Source organism: Psammomys obesus, unplaced genomic scaffold (assembly GCF_907164565.1).
Source record: "Psammomys obesus unplaced genomic scaffold, mPsaObe1.curated_primary_1811, whole genome shotgun sequence".
Taxonomy (NCBI): domain Eukaryota; kingdom Metazoa; phylum Chordata; class Mammalia; order Rodentia; family Muridae; genus Psammomys; species Psammomys obesus.
In genome coordinates this window covers 13,409,992-13,425,952 of record NW_026596244.1, presented here as the reverse complement: position 1 = coordinate 13,425,952, position 15,961 = coordinate 13,409,992, and the positions used below count along the sequence as shown (strand labels likewise).

Genomic DNA, 15,961 nt, shown 5'->3' with positions numbered 1-15,961 from the left:
TCACTGGTTCTCAACTTGAGGGTCATGACCACTTAAAGAGGTTGAATGACCCTTTCACAGGGGTCACCTAAGACTACTGGAAAACACAGATATTTAATCATAATTTGTAGTAGTAACAAAATTACAGTTGTGAAGTAGTAATGAACATAATTCTATGGCTGGGCTCATGACAACATGAGGAACTGTACTAAGGGGTTGCAGCGTCAGGAAGGTTGAGGACCAGTTTTTTAAATGGAAAAACGCATGCTGAGGGCGCAGGGCAACATGCAGACTGGAGGGAAACAGAAAATAGGAGCTAATGCATCTGCAGTACTGGCCGGACACTGCGGCCCTCCTTCACTCCCACCTGCCTACACAGGACAGGGGTCAAGAGGGGTCAAGGTCTTCCCGAAGCCATACACAGATGGAAAGTCTCTTATCAACCTGAATTCTGGTCCAAGTTGCTGAACAAACACCTGGGCACTTTGCTAAATCTGTCTCAGCCAAACGCTGAGTGTCCTGTAGCACAAACGTGACCTAGACAAACACCGAGTGCCCTGTAGCACACGCATGTCCTAGACAAACACCGAGGGCCCTGTAGCACACGCATGTCCTAGACAAACACCGAGGGCCCTGTAGCACACTCATGTAGCACACGCGTGTCCTAGACAAATGCCGAGGGCCCTGTAGCACACGTGTGTCCTAGACAAACACCGAGTGCCCTGTAGCACACGCGTGTCCTAGACAAACGCCGAGGGCCCTGCACACGCATGTCCTGCGCAGCATCAGAACCACTGTTCTGGAGTCGCTGAACTGCCTGGGCCAGGATGCACAGGCTACAGGGAAAACATCTCCAGCGGGTGTGGGAGACAGCGGTCTAGAGCTTGTGGAGCCTGTGAAGGCCTGAGCTTCCACCCTCGGCACTGGAAAGGCAAACGTTTCTTTTGGGTTATGCAGCAGAACTTGTGACATGGGGGCTGTGGGAAACTACAGGCTCCTACTTACTTCACTCCTGCTTATGCCCTCACCACCTAAGCCCGACGCTTCCGAGTCATCAGTTCCAGGAGAAGGAAGCACAGCAATGTTACTGCTATTGTTTTTCAAAATCATACTTAGCTCCGCCAACATCTGAATAAATGGCACATTATTTCCAGAAATCCATTCAGCATTTCAGTTTTATTCTAGTGCAACACTATGAGAAATTGGTTCTCATTCACACTGACACCACTTTAAGAAAGAAACTTTTCAAATGTAGGGGAAAATCAGGTAAATATTGAGTTTGCTGCTCAACTAATTACTGTTGTTGTGCTCATTCTGGCTCACAATTCTGCCTCCTGCTGTCCAGTTACTTGTTCCTCGGGAGGAGCCAGCCTTCTACCAGGAAGGTCTTCATGAAAGAGACATTCTTCCACTGTCCGCAATGACAGCAGGCACCAACAGCAGCGTCAGCCACAGGGTTAGCCTTTGTCCTAACAGGCAATTAGTACCAAACATCATGTCTGGGAGACCCTGACAGCACTGGCCTCTCCTGGTCCCTGTTCAATTATGAGTGAGCCAACAGAAGCGGGGGAGTAAGCAAGGAGTCAGCAATCAGGACAATCACATCCAATCCAGTAAACATCAGGGGGCCTCTGCTTCATTAGCTGGGCAGGCCGTCCTGCTGCGAGGGACACAGGGCTGATTGAAAGCATGAGCGGGTGTCCCCTGGCCTTCGCTTCCAGCCCCAAGGCAGGCCCCCGGTGCTGAGATGGCACACATACTTACGGGAAGGTCAGCGTAGAAGTAGTGCTTCCTGTCAAACAGGGACTTCTTGTTTATTCGGCAGTTCAGGGCCAAGCCAGTCATCACTGCAGCTTCCACACACCTCCTGTTGAGAACCTTAACAAACACCACACAGGCATCCTTTAGAACCACAGCCAAACAGATGCTTCACTCCTATCTGACGTCCCTGAATTCAACTGGGCCCTCAACATGCTACCTCTGCTTCTCGGCGTGGTCAGCTTTGCTTCACAAGCTGACTGAATCAGAAAAGTATTAAACGAACATGCATGCGATGATGGGTCCCACTGGGCACTTAATAACCTGCCACCCCAGGAACCCTTCCCCAGTACACAGCATCAGAGGACCTTCAAGTGCTCAGGAGAGCAGTTACTGCATGGACCGAATCCCTTCCTCCTCCCTCTGCAGACAGAATCAGGAGACACTCAGGATCCATGTAAGGCCATGGTTTGTGAGAGGGAGAGGGTCCTGCTGTGGTGAAGTGTGGCGTGGAGAGGCACAGAAGGGGTCCGAGAGGCTGACGGTGTGGCCGCATGGGCAGAAAAACGAACAAGCTTTTAAGAACAGAATGGCCACGGCCATTTTGCCAGGGGCTGGGGCAGCGGCACTGTCTCCCTCTGAGGGTCCTGCCATCAGTGCCTTCAGTGTCTTGTGAGCTGGGCTGGGCTCCTGGAGCTCCCGGGTCCAAGGGACGCAAGAGACAAGTAGCCAACACCCCAAGCCCAGGGTTGGGAACTCCGTCTTGTGGTCTTGAAGGTCATCAACTAGATGACAGCTAGTGACACAGTGAAGGAGATGGCTAAGTTCTGGAATCGAGTCCACACTCCACTTCTGCTCTGGACAGCTGGCGACAACTGTCTTAGCTTCCCAAAGTAAGCATGATGCAGAACAGACAAAGTAACACTGGGAACACTCACCTACCCCACTGTAGGTGGGTATTAAGAACCCACTGTATTTTGGGAAAGTGTTGAACTGGAGGAGGAGGTAACCCTGTATTCTAACGGAAGGGGTGTGCTGTTCTCTGGGGCAGCTGGCCTTCTCTGTGACTTTATATGCAGCATGTGACACGGTACATCCTCTAGGTTAGTGTGGATAATGCTCTCCAGTGACTTTCACATTAACGACTTTACTTCAGCCTTTACAGCAGAAAGGACAGTAGTACGTCCCAGCATTTCATGCAGAACAGTCCCTGCAAGGAGACCTGAGCCTCGTCGAGGGAAGCCAATGAGAAGCAAAGGCTGTGTCATCTAAAGCAGCACGGCCTCGCCGAAGTGGCAGCTGAACCGCCACAGCTTGGAGACTAGCCTTCTCAGCGGAGATGCTGAGAACTGACTGGTCAAACAGACTGCAAAAGAAACTGTAGAACACAACACAGACGGAGCGCCACTGGCCATAATTCATGAGCCCCGGGAGAAACCTAGACAAGCTCCCTCTAGAGACACCACACCTCCCTTTCTTGAAATCTAAGCAAGTCACCAATGGAGACACCTCCCAGCATTCTGGGCTTCTGAATACCGTCAGCTCTGTAATAACAATGGCTCTCAAGGAAAGACGGGCATGGGGCACATGATCTGATTACTGGTGCTTTCACTTGCCCGTGTTTTGGCATCTCATGGAACTACCGTTATCGAAGCACCGACTGGGCTGCTGGAGTGCTCTGCCTGACCTGAGCCTGGTGACAGGGGTCAGGGCACACGGGTGATCACGCTGGAGCCCCGGCCTGAGCTGTGCTCTCTCTGAGGCGGGGACACAGCCAGCCTGCTAGTAGTCTCCACCACTGGTCTGCACCTGATTTGCTGGCTGCCTCCCACTGGTTTTCCAGTTTCTGCTTTCCTTCACATCTGGCCCAGCATGCTTCCTTCCTAGGCATCGAGAGGGCACGGGTCATTCTGTGCTGAGCATGCACAGTACGTTCCTGTTCCTGGCCCCAGGAGAGTCTGGATTGTGGGTATCCACATATTCTCACTGTTCTTATCAAGTACACAGGCACCTGGGAAGCTGTCAACTGCCAAAGAATAAGAATTCTTTTGTAGTAAAACACACAAACATTAGGGTGATACTGAATATACTTTAATCTTTTTCTGATGATTTAGGAGCCTCAAAGAGCCTCAGGGTCAGAATTATAAACATCAATCATCACCGCACTGCAGTTGCACAGAGGGACTAGTAAGCAGAGCGCCAGCTAAAAGCATGCCAGGAAAGGAGAATTTATTATGATCCCAGTCAAGCTCTAGTGACAGATGGGAGGCCAGGCCAGCATGCTCTACGGACAGAGTGAGAGATGAAAAATTCAACTGGAGCTATCTTCATTCCAAAAGATTTCTTGAATGTCTATAATGTACCAAACATGAGGTACACAGAGATCAACAGGACTTTGTCCAGTCCTTGCCCTTGGTCTACCTGTGGGGATGAGACAACCCTGCCCTTTTCAAGTCTCTATTCCATCACCAGGGGAATCCTGTTAGAAATGTCTTGTCACACTTTGTTCCCTAAGGCCTCTCAGTATTGTCCAAATATCCGCACAATAAAACGCCAAGCTCTGGCGTGGTCCTGCTCCTTCCTACATACATCTTCAATCTCATGTCTAGCTAGGCCCCGCCCTCACTTACAGGTCAGTTCTCCGAGACAAACCTGCAGATCCCCATGCTCACTTTGCCCTGCAAGTCTCCCTCAGGCGTCACCACTCTGTAAAGCGGTTACTATCCTTCCTGGTCTTGCCTCCTATGCGTTCCATCTGTGCTTCCATCACGATGGATCAGTCTGTTCCATGTACTTCTAAATAAGCACAGATCTCATGAGAATGGGCTCATCCCTCTATCCCTGGACTCTCCGCCGGAGTCTGAAGAGTGATGCTCAGTTCAAGTACAGGGCACTCAAGGGAGGACAAGAAACAGGACAGCTTCACAGAGGCAGTGATGTCAACATGTTCCCTGCCACCTTCTGGCCTTTGAACTTGTTTCTAGAAGTTCTCTAAGTGACAAAGTGATCAAAGGAGTAATCTGAGAATTAAAACAACCAACTTGTCCTGAAAGCATGTTTCAGACTATGACAACAATTCATTTCAGTGTCTACACAGATGACAGGGTTGGTCCTAGCAACTCTCCTGCGGAAGTACGTGGAAAATCCTGGTAGGCATGCGTACATACACACCTTTCTAAGCAGAGCCTTCAGAGTGTCCCCTACCAGCATGACCCGAAGCAAGCAGGTACTGTGCACCGGCGTTATGTCAGGAGGCATGAACGTGCATTTGTCATGTTGTCCTCCTGGTCGCCTGAAGGCACACACCGTCAGGATCTCAGTATGGTTATCAAGGGAAGCATCAAGATGAGGGAATTTGGTGCACACAGCAGAAGCAGAATGAGAAGTCGGGCTCCAGAACCCAGATTCCTAACCACTTCACTCGAGTCTGAACCTTCAAAGAAGACAGCAAGTTAGTTTCAGCTCTTTAAACTACCAACGTGTGCCACAGCTTCAGAGCAGCGTCCCAGACAAGTCCATGATGGGCCACGTAAGGCAGCCGCTGCCTCAGAGGCTTCACTGCCTACCAGCTTCTAGCTCTACAGATCTGTTTCCAAATGCTCTGCTCCATGGGTACCACGTTCAAGTTTCTGAAACAGTATACAGCCTTTGGCACATGGGAAGTTGGTGACAGGTGGGCCTGTGGATTTTATAAATTAGCAGAGAATGTCCCACTGGTAGAATTCTGACACAAGAACTCATGCCTTCTCAGCGAGGATGTTAATTCTTTCATCGGAAGATAAGGAGGCTGGAAGAACAGTCAACACATCTCACAACTAAAAGAGAGATGGGCGAGCTGACTCTGGAGGGGGAAATCGGGAGAGCGGGGCAGTGGACCTGTGTGTAAACCGTGAGCAGTGCTGCAACCGTGATTTTTTAATATATAATCTAAAATCTACTTAATCATAAGGTAGAATAAACAACCCAGAAACATGTCTGGGCCCTCCAAGGAGAGGTGTGACCCCAATATGACAAACAGTCTTCTAGTCTGGAAATTCATCTAGCTTAACTAAACAAGTATGTCCTGCTCTGAGCACAACAAACGTCAGCCTATGCAAAGCCAGCACATGCCAAACAATCACCGAGTTCCTCAGTATATCCTCATCTCCCTCCTGGATCTTCTGGCAATCCAGGACTCCAGCCAGACCCCACCCTCTTCCTCCAAGGCTTCCACCCCTTCACCTAGCCAAGGCTGCCCCCAAGTGCCCTGTATTCCCTCCCAGGAGCAGCCTTCGGGAGAGTCAAGTGTGTCCAGATGCACCTCTGCCTCGCTGCTGCCATCACAGGGTGACTCAAGCCCTAAGCGATCCAGCGGAACCTCCCTCTGGCCAAAACTCTTCGCGAGGCTACTACTGTGCTCTGCACCAACTGCCGCGATCGCTGTGTGCGACCACCCACTGCCGCTCCAATGCAAGCACTCCTTCTTGTCTCCCTCAGCCCTGGGAGCACCACCCCCTGCACAGGCTCAGTTCTCAGGGGACAATCAAATCCTTCTGCTGGGTTCTTCTTTTGGCCCATCACCTAAATACAATACCAAACTGATTAAACATTAGCTAAGACAATGAATAATTTAACATTCCCTTTATCAACATCCCAACGGCGATAGCTAGGAGATAAAAGCAAAGCTGTTCTAGAAATGTTATCAGTCAGGAGAAGGAAAATGCTCTTAGCATGTGAAACAGAACAAATTAAGAGCAAAGACTTCATTACCTAGATGACAGAAGGGTGGAGATGTCACAGAGGGCACCATGAGGCAACCAGGAGGAATTCTCTACAGCAAAAAGCCAGTCTAATCCTAGGGCTGCAGGGAAATGCGGGGCTACTGAAGAACTGGGAACAAGATGGAGCTGCTTCCCAGAAGCTGGAGAGCTGGAGTTGAAAACAAAACAAAAACAGGACTACACACACACAGACACAGACACACACACAGACACACACACACACACACACACACACACACACACACACACACACACACACGGGGCTGAAGAAGGCAGAGAAAAAAGGAGAAGCACCCCAATGCTTCCTCCCTCCTAGCTGTCATTTTTCAGCAAAGGCTCCTGCTGGCCAAACCCAGCCAAGAGCTGGCTGACATGGGCCCTCTCTGGGAACCAGGAAGAGCAGGGGAATGAGACACGCAAACCTGGTGCAGACTTCGACTGTAACAGCAAGAACACACACTGCCCATCCATTTGATGACTTTTCTCTTGATAAATAAATAATAAACGCTGCATTCTCAAGTCCGTCTGGTCAACGTGAAGCTATAGTTCTGTGGGCTCTTTTTCACATACTGGAAGACAGAAATGATGAAATGCTACTAATTGTATAAGCAAGGTATGCTCCACTGGTTTGAACGGATGAGCTCGAGTCTGCATCTGCGACCAGGAAAGGAGTTGTTAAGCAAATTGACAGAACAAGGGTTCACAACCTACTCAGGGTAAGTCTCTAGGACTTGAGCATTTTTATGGAAAAGTATACAAATTATAAAAATAGTTCATTAAAACTGTCTCTAGACCTGTCCTGGTAAATATCTGGGGTGCATTTCAAAGGAAAAATGTATGTCTTTCAAAATAGTCTGCACCTCACGCCATTCCTGTGAGGCTGCTCTGCGTCTGCCTGGTGAGCCATGGTGCTACAGCACGGTTTGCCCATGAATACCATCGTTCATCCTTCAAAAGTTGAGGCAACGCAGCACAACTGTGTCACCACTGAGATCCAGCTCCTGGAGCATTAAAATGGAGACAATGAGGTGACGTCCCCCCAAAAGCCCAAATAGCAATTCTTCTTTGAAATTTATGCTATAGATGACAAATCCAATAACTAGGATATAGCAGGGTAAATGGTTTAATTTATGGAGAGAAAGTAATTAAAATTTATTAAGTTAAAATAAAGCAGTAAAACGGGCCTTTATCTTAGTGCTAACCATAAATTTGTCTCAAAGCATGAACTGATTCGTAGTCAGAGCAAGCCACCACATGATATGTTTTCATTACCATAGAGAAAACGGGCTCCCACTTCCTTACCCTATACCTTTCCATTGAGCCCTTTCATCAACACCCTAAACAAATTTACAAGCTCTCTGCTACTGTAAGTAAACCTGTTAAACTGGTGACTCAGTGAAGGGCATGAGTTTGAACTCTGACCACTGAGAGGACTGGCTGGTACAGTCACTGGGTATGTGTGGGTACTCACACAGCTTCCAGCACAAAACTTACACATGTTCTTCCCATTGAGCACTGGACAGGATGTATGCTCCGTTCCTTCTGTTTAAGTCCCTCCTCAAGCGGGGGCGGGCACACGTACCCCTCTGGAAAGAAGGCGGTGTGACCGGGAGCTCCACCCCACCCCCCTTCCATTTCTGCTGTCTTGTACCAGCTCTTCTCCTCACGGGTAGTCAAGATGAGGGGAAGAACATTGCCTTGGTTTAAAGCACCGGAAGCCTCATTTTTCTCCCGTCTCTGCCTGCTAGCAAGCTCATGTCAATGCCAGCAAGCCCAGCTTCGGGCACTGCTCCTTCCTGGATTACAGGACACTAATGTCTGAGATTAACCCCTGGGGATTTAAGCGATGAAAAGCAATCCTATGGCCTATGTCAGCACTGGGCCTGTCCCCAATCTGGGTTTAAAAAAAAAAAAAAAAGATTTCTCCCACAACACTTACTGGTTATTTTGATTTCATGTTGGCATTGGAAGTCATTGGCCTAGGCTCCTTCTTGGTCAGTCAGCAATTAGATGGGAAAGGAAAGGGGTGATAGGGGGCTGGCAACCGGTAAAACCCAAAACTGGGTATACAGGTTAACTGGTCTCTTCTAGTCCTGCAGTCTTCTGCAGTTACTTACCTGGTACTACCCAGTGGCAGAACCTGATCTCAAAGCAGACTCTTGAGACTGAGTCAGACAAACTTGGGTCTGAACCTTAGTATCACTGTGCTGACGCTCTATGGCTTTTCTGAGAGACCTGGCACTTCAGGTGTGCTTCCTCATCTGCGGAGGGAAGAATCTTCGCTTTGTCCGACTGCCCCAGCATCTCCATGAGGGACGTCTGCCCCGGAGGTGACTGGAGACCCTGGATTCAGAAGGGGGTGTTAGTGAGGCCAGGCGTGCACTGGGGGATCCTCCGCCAGTCTTCCAAGGGAACCCGGGAGTCTAACAGGAAAAGGCTCTGGCAGCCCTAGAGATCCATCGGCCTGGATTCACAACACACAGCAAGGGGGAACAGGTGTCACAGTTACATACTCCGTCAACACTCCCCTTCCCCTGAAACGATAGCCAGTGCCTTCTGCGGTCACCTCTGTGCTATCTCCAGCAGAACGGAGACCATATTCTCAGTGTGTTGGTAGGTGTCATTGCTTCATTTTCTGTCTTTAGAGCAAAGCAACATTTTCTTGCTCAACATTGTACACTTGCCTGTGGCTGCGCAAAGCTCTCATTCTCAGGTAAAGGAAATGGATTTCTAATAAGCTGAATTCGTGCTCCTGCCTTCCCCACACTGCCCTCACTATGACCAGAGCTGTGATCTCCTATCTTCTCAATTAAAAATGCCGTGACGTCATGGAGAAAAGACAGAGCCATTAAGAATCAAGGGGAAAAGACAAAAGCAGCCAACCAGCCAAATTAAAAATAAAAATAAACTGTTCTTTTTGACAAATTTTGAGATGGGGCCAAGATTTTTAATGCAGAAATATTTCTCCCTATTCATGATTCTAACTTAAAACTTTCCAAGAGTATTTCCATGGGGAAAGGCTTCGCTGTGCAAATCTCTTCACTTCATATGTGTTCCCACACAGAATGGGAACCTTTTGACTTGTCCTCAGTTTACAATGGAGACTCCACAATTGGAGAGACTGTGTGGAATGACAAATGGGTCACATCACTGAAACCTGAAGCACAGCCAGGGGCTGATAAGAAACACCTGACTCCATCTGAGGAGTCATGTGCCCCAAACAGTCAAGGCAAGGTTTGCTTTCCTCCAAACACAGAAGGTTAGATCAGGACCAAGTTGAAAGATTTGATTATGGCTGAGAAGCAACTGACTTGAACCAGCTAGACTCTAAGTAAAAACAGCAGCTGTGTCCTCACTGTCAAAGGAGCGAGGAACTGAGAGGACAAAAGCCTGTGAGTGTCAGAAGCAAATGGACTCACATGCCTTCCTCTGAACACCTGTACCTGAGCTGTTAGCAGCCTGGCGCGTCCCCAGGGATGTGCTGAGACGTGAGGAGGCGCTGCAAGGCTCTGGCAGCTTTTCAGAGGTGTCCTGGGAAGATGCAAACACTCACAGAAATTTGAAGAGAAAGAGAGTGTGCATGTGTGTGCACACACCAAGCCACTGGTGGGCAATAATCCGCATAATGATGAGTGTTTCAACAGCAGAGGAGAAGATAAGATAGCTGGCCTGGGCATGTTTTATGAAATGTCAGTTTGTGAAGGAAAAATGGACGAAGGCAAAGGACGAGGAGAGGAGAGAGGAAGAAATTTAAAAACCAAGACCACAGAAATATGACAACTAAATGTACAGTTTGGGGCTAGATTCTAGAATGGAGAAACAAAAGAGACACATGTGAACTGTGCCAAGTGACGTGTGTCAAGGTAAGTTTTTCTGAGTGCGACTTAACAGGAATCCACACATGAAAGTGTTTTTTTTGTTCCCAGGTGACAGATGTGAAATCTTTAGAAATAAAGTGCGACATTACCTGTGATCGAGTCTCAGGTGGCTCACCTCACGGGGGAAACTGGGACAAGGAGAACATTCACCATGCTGTTCTTCCAGTTCTCTTGGAAATGTGAGTGATTTCAAAACTAAAATGCAGGGGGAGGAAGGACAGTGAGGTGTGCTAAAACCCCCACAAAACAGAGGAAGTGGGAGCTGGGGAGGCGGGGCTACCTGCCTGGGCACTAACCTGTGAATCACAGGCACCTGAAGCTGCCATTGACTGTTGCTAAAAATAAGTTTTAGAACTGAAAGCATCCCGCTTAGTCCTGTTAGACCTGAGCTGCTGGGGTGGGGGGTACTCCTTGAGTAGCCCTTCTCTTAGAAGGGGAGAGGGGAACATGAAAAGGGAGGAGTGTGGGTGGGCCTGGGAGGAGAAAGGTAGGGGGCTGGGATCAGGCTATAAAGTGATTAAAGATCTTTTGGAGGTATCTCCATCCCCGATCTCAAGCTGTACTATAGAGCAACAGTAATAAAAACTACGCATAGAAACAGGCTGGTGGATCAATGGAACAGAATAGAAGACCCAGAAATAAACACACACACTTACGGACACCTGATCTTTGACAAAGATGCCAAAACCATACAATGGAAAAAAGATAGCATCTTCAACAAATGGTGCTGGTCTAACTGGATATCTACATGTAGAAAAATGCAAATAGATCCATACTTGTCACCCTGCACAAAACTAAAGTCCAAGTGGATCAAAGATCTCAACATAAAACCAGACACATTAAATCGGTTAGAAGAAAAAGTGGGGAAGACCCTGGAACTCACTGATACAGGAGACAACTTCCTGAACAGAACACCAAGAGCACAGGCTCTAAGAGCAACAATCAATAAATGGGACCTCATGAAACTGAAAAGCTTCTGTAAAGCAAAGGGCACCATCATCAAAACAAAACGACAGTCTATAGATTGGGAAAGAATCTTCACCAACCCTCTATCTGACAAAGGGCTAATATCCAATATACATAAAGAACTAAAGAAGTTGAAAAGCAGCAAATCAAGTAATCCAATTAAAAAATGGGGAACAGAGCTAAACAGAGAATTCTCGATAGAGGAACATCGGATGGCAGAGAAACACTTAAAGAAATGCTAAAAGTCATTGGCCATCAGGGAAATGCAAATCAAAACGACCCTGAGATTTTACCTTACACCCATCAGAACAGCCAAGATGAAAAACTCAAGTGACAACACATGCTGGAGAGGTTGTGGAGAAAGGGGAACCCTTCTCTACTGCTGGTGGGAATGTAAACTTGTACAACCACTCTGGAAATCCATCTGATGCTTTCTCAGACAACTAGGAATAGTGCTTCCTCAGGATTCAGCTATACCACTCCTAGGCATATATCCAAAAGAGGCTCAAGTACACAATAAGGACATTTGCTCAACCATGTTTGAGGCAGCTTTATTTGTAATAGCCAGAAGCCGGAAACAACCCAGATGTCCCTCAACTAAAGAATGTATATAGAAATTGTGGTACATCTACACAATGGAATATTACTCAGCAATGAAAAGCAAGGAAATCATGAAAATTTGCAGGTAAATGGTGGGAACTGGAAAGGATCATCCTGAGTGAGCTATCCCAGCAGCAGAAAGACACACATGGCATATACTCACATATATATTATATATATATATATATATAATATATAATATAATAATATAACATATAATATAGGATAAACCTACTACAATATGTACACCTAAAAAACGAATCTAGAGGGAGGTCTCTGGCTAAAATGCTCAATCCCCATTCAGAAAGGCAAAGAGGATGGACATCAGAAGAAGAAAACAGGAAACAAGTTAGGAGCCTCCCACAGAGGGCTTCTGAAAGGCTCTGCCCTGCAGACTATCAAAGCAGATGTTGAAACTAATGGCCAAACTTTGGGCATAATGCAGGGAATCTTATGAAAGAAGGGGGAAATAGTAAGATCTGGAGAGGACAGGAGGTCCACAAGGAGAGCAACAGAACCAAAAATTTTGAACATAGGGGTCTTTCCTGAGTCTGATACTCCAACCAAGTACCATGCATGGAGATAACCTAGAACCCCTGCACAGATGTAGCCCATGGCAGTTCAGTGTCCAAGTGGGATTCATAGTAATGGGAACAGGGACTGCTTCTGACATGAACTGGTTGGCCTGCTCTTTGATCATCTCCCCTGAGGGGGGAGGAGTCTTACCAGGCCACAGAGGAAGATAGTGCAGCCACTCCTGATGAGACTTAACAGACTAGGATCAGAAGGAAGAAAAAGAAACCCTCCCCTACCAGTGGACTTGGGGAAGGGCATGCGTGGAGAAGGGGGAGGAAGGGAAGGATTGGGAGGGGAGGAGGGAGGGAACTAGAGGGGGAACACAAAGTAAATAAAGTGTAATTAAAAATAAAATTAAATTTAAAAAAGGGAAAAAAGAAGTAAGTAAATGAAAAGGAAAAATAAGAAAAGAAATGAAAGCACTCTATGTCCTAACTGTACCGGCAGAGCCTCCCTCTGTTGTAGATTAAGCTATATGTGATGGCCCTATACAGGCGATGACGCATGGTGCAACCCTCAGTAAAATGGAACAAAAATGCCGTGAACAGAGCACCCCACAAAATTAGAACTTAAAAATATTACACACACAGCCATGTTCAGCTTTTAGAATACAAAAGATCCATTCTTTTAAAAGGATAAAATATTTTATCTAACATTAATTCTTGCATATGTATTTGGATTAAATCCACCCCATTCTATTTCACCAGTTATATCTTTTCCCATTGAAAACATATTCGTCAGAGTTGGAAGCTGGCTCAACCATGCAGAGTGCACTGCTCCTGTAGGGGCCTGAGCTCTGTCCCAGCATCGACGTCAGGGACTCACAGCTCCAGGTGATCTGAACGATGCCTCTGGCCTCCAAGAGCACTATATGCTTGTGTACATAAAAAAGCACATACATGTAACTGATAACAATACAAAATCTTAAAAGAAAGAAGGAAAGAGTTAAATACATTTAACTCCCCCAAAATTACAGCTGAGCTTCTTTCCCACTGACACTTTCATCCTGCTGCTTACTATGTACGTGTGGGTGCACGCTTCCTAACCGATGCTTTTCTAAAAAGAAGGGTTTCCGTTACTGAATGTCAGGGTCAACTGCCGCTCAGATTGCTGTGCTGTTAAGCGAGTTCAGGACAGCGGTGAGTGTTTAGTTCTGCCACCCTACTGGCCATGACAAAATGAAAGTGTTTACACTTTAACGATGGAAAGTCAAGAACTGCGTACTGCAGTAAACCAAATGAAATCTGTGTGCCAGTTGAGAGTCAAGGCGGTGCTTTCATGGACACAGGCCTGTCTGCAGAGACATACAAATGGAATAAGAACTGAGGTAAAGAGGGCGGCCAGCTGACTAGGACGCTTAAACAAAGGTGGTGACCGGCTGCAGGCACTCTCCAGGCTTACAAAAGCCGGGAAGAAAAACTCACCATTATACTTTGTTGAAAATGAACAGTTAGCAAATAGCGCAGAAGGCAACACAGCCTGGTGCTCTTCACTAAGACTGGAAGCAAGGCAATCCACCCCATATTTTTAGGTTGGTTGCTGGCTTCCCTGTCACTGGGAAAATCAAGCCCTCAGCTGCCTCACCTACGGAGTGAGGTTGGTGTCCCTGACTTTGCTTATTAGGGTAGCATGTGAATTTGACAATCATGGATGCCCACCTGTCTGGGTCTCCTAAGGAGGCTGCAGAACATGCAGAAAATGACCCTTGATTACGATTCTTGCATCTATACCTGAGAAAAAAACTGAAAATTTAGAATGGACTATCTTAAAGCTACTAGGCTCTCCAGTAGCCTAGTGTATTTTCATTTCCACCTACTGCTCCTGCCAGCTCTAGCCTTTTCTCCAAGGACGTGGCTGATGGACAAGGCCGAGAGGCGACAGGCTCACTAGTGAGAACTCCCTGCCATGAGGAACAGAAAGCACTCTGTTCCTCATCACAGCACAGCCCGATCACCCAACTGCCAGAATCACCCTGCCCACGTCTGCCATCCCTAGATGCCAAGACAAAATGACTTCCTAGCTTTGCCAAGATTCTAAAAAGAGCTGAGGGAAAGCATTCCCCAAGATGTCACATTGTAGAAGGCAGATCTTTCCCAGCCCCCATGCTAAATGTGGAAGTAAGAGCACCCAACAGTGCCCACCTCAGAAAGGTCTGTCCAGAGGCCTCAGGCAAACCACAACTACAGACTTGTAGGGTGAACACAGAATTGCTCAGAGCCCACCTGAATGTCTCACCTCTCCTTCCAGAAATGACACAGATGCTCAATCAGCCTCATGCTCACATTCCTCAAGAGCTCCCTTGCTCTTGAATATCAGGCCTTTCTATGCTATGCCTTCTGTCCCTGCAAAGAGTCACTGTTTTGACAAGTGACTTGAAAGAATGAACTGGTCACATATGGACTGGCTCTGGAGGGTCTTGTCTAAATCCTCAGAACAAAGCCGGAAGGAGCTCCTTTGGGTGAGGGGCATGCACAGCCACTCTAGCCACGTGACAGTCTATTGGCAGATGCAGGTTCTTCCTTACAATGGGAAGGCTTGCAGGTTAAGGAAGCCAAGGTCAAGCTGGCAGAAAGTTTTAGAAGCCATTTGGCCACCTACCAAGTGTAGGTATCAATCAAGCAATCATCAGTACCCAGGCTGACATATAATGAGCTCCTCTCCACCTGCCCGACTGCAGGTCTCACTGCACAGAGGGAGCAGGAGTTTTACCAAGTCCTTACGATTGTACTGCAGCCTCCAGGAAGGTCGTGCTTCTTCTGATAAAATATGTCTAGAACCAGCCCATCCCCAGCATCACAAGGACAACCTGAAGTACAGGAAGTCCAATGGCAGCCACCAAGGCTAGGCATATGCTGGGACAGAAGTGCTTTCCCAGGTCTGCTGCAAGTTTTTAGTTCCAGAAGTGTCCACGGGAAAATGAATGGTGCCCAGCAGCATGACTTCAGGCTGCATTTCATTACAGGCATGAGTATAAATCACTAGAACAAAGCCTGTGAGCTACCAGAATGTCAAACAGAAAGAGCGTCACAGAACACTGCTAGGTATTTTTTTAACTACTACATATTTATGTCACCAACAGACTCCTAGGCTTTGGCCTCCTGGCACCCTTGGTAATGTGTTCATGTTCTATTTTATTTTCTATACACTCTTACCCTCTTTTCTACTTTTACAGACTTTTTGTGCTATGTAGACAAAGTTTGTCTGAAACAAGTCGGAAGTCTAAGGGCGGAGCTGGCCCTCTCACAAGGGCTCTTGAACCCCTACCATGTTGGAGGACATAGTCTAAGAGGAAAAGAAACCAATCAGAGCGAACATGCACATGGGACAAAAGCTCTTCCTAGACATAACACCTACAGTGTCTCGTCAAGACTGAGGCTGGAGAGCCGAGCCTGCTGCCCAGAAACAGGACATGGCACAAAGGAGCAGACTCCTGAAACCCTGCTC

The 15,961-nt window shown here is 47.4% G+C and overlaps 1 protein-coding gene across 1 annotated transcript in view; it reads right to left on the bottom strand.

Annotated features, from left to right (window-relative positions):
- Window positions 1-15,961, bottom strand: part of Gatb (glutamyl-tRNA amidotransferase subunit B) — a 70,880-nt gene that overhangs the window by 38,517 nt on the left and 16,402 nt on the right. The window contains exon 3 of the mRNA XM_055596511.1: window positions 1,744-1,857. Within this exon, the coding sequence (XP_055452486.1) occupies window positions 1,744-1,857 (114 nt within the window). The remainder of the gene's footprint in view (window positions 1-1,743; window positions 1,858-15,961) is intronic.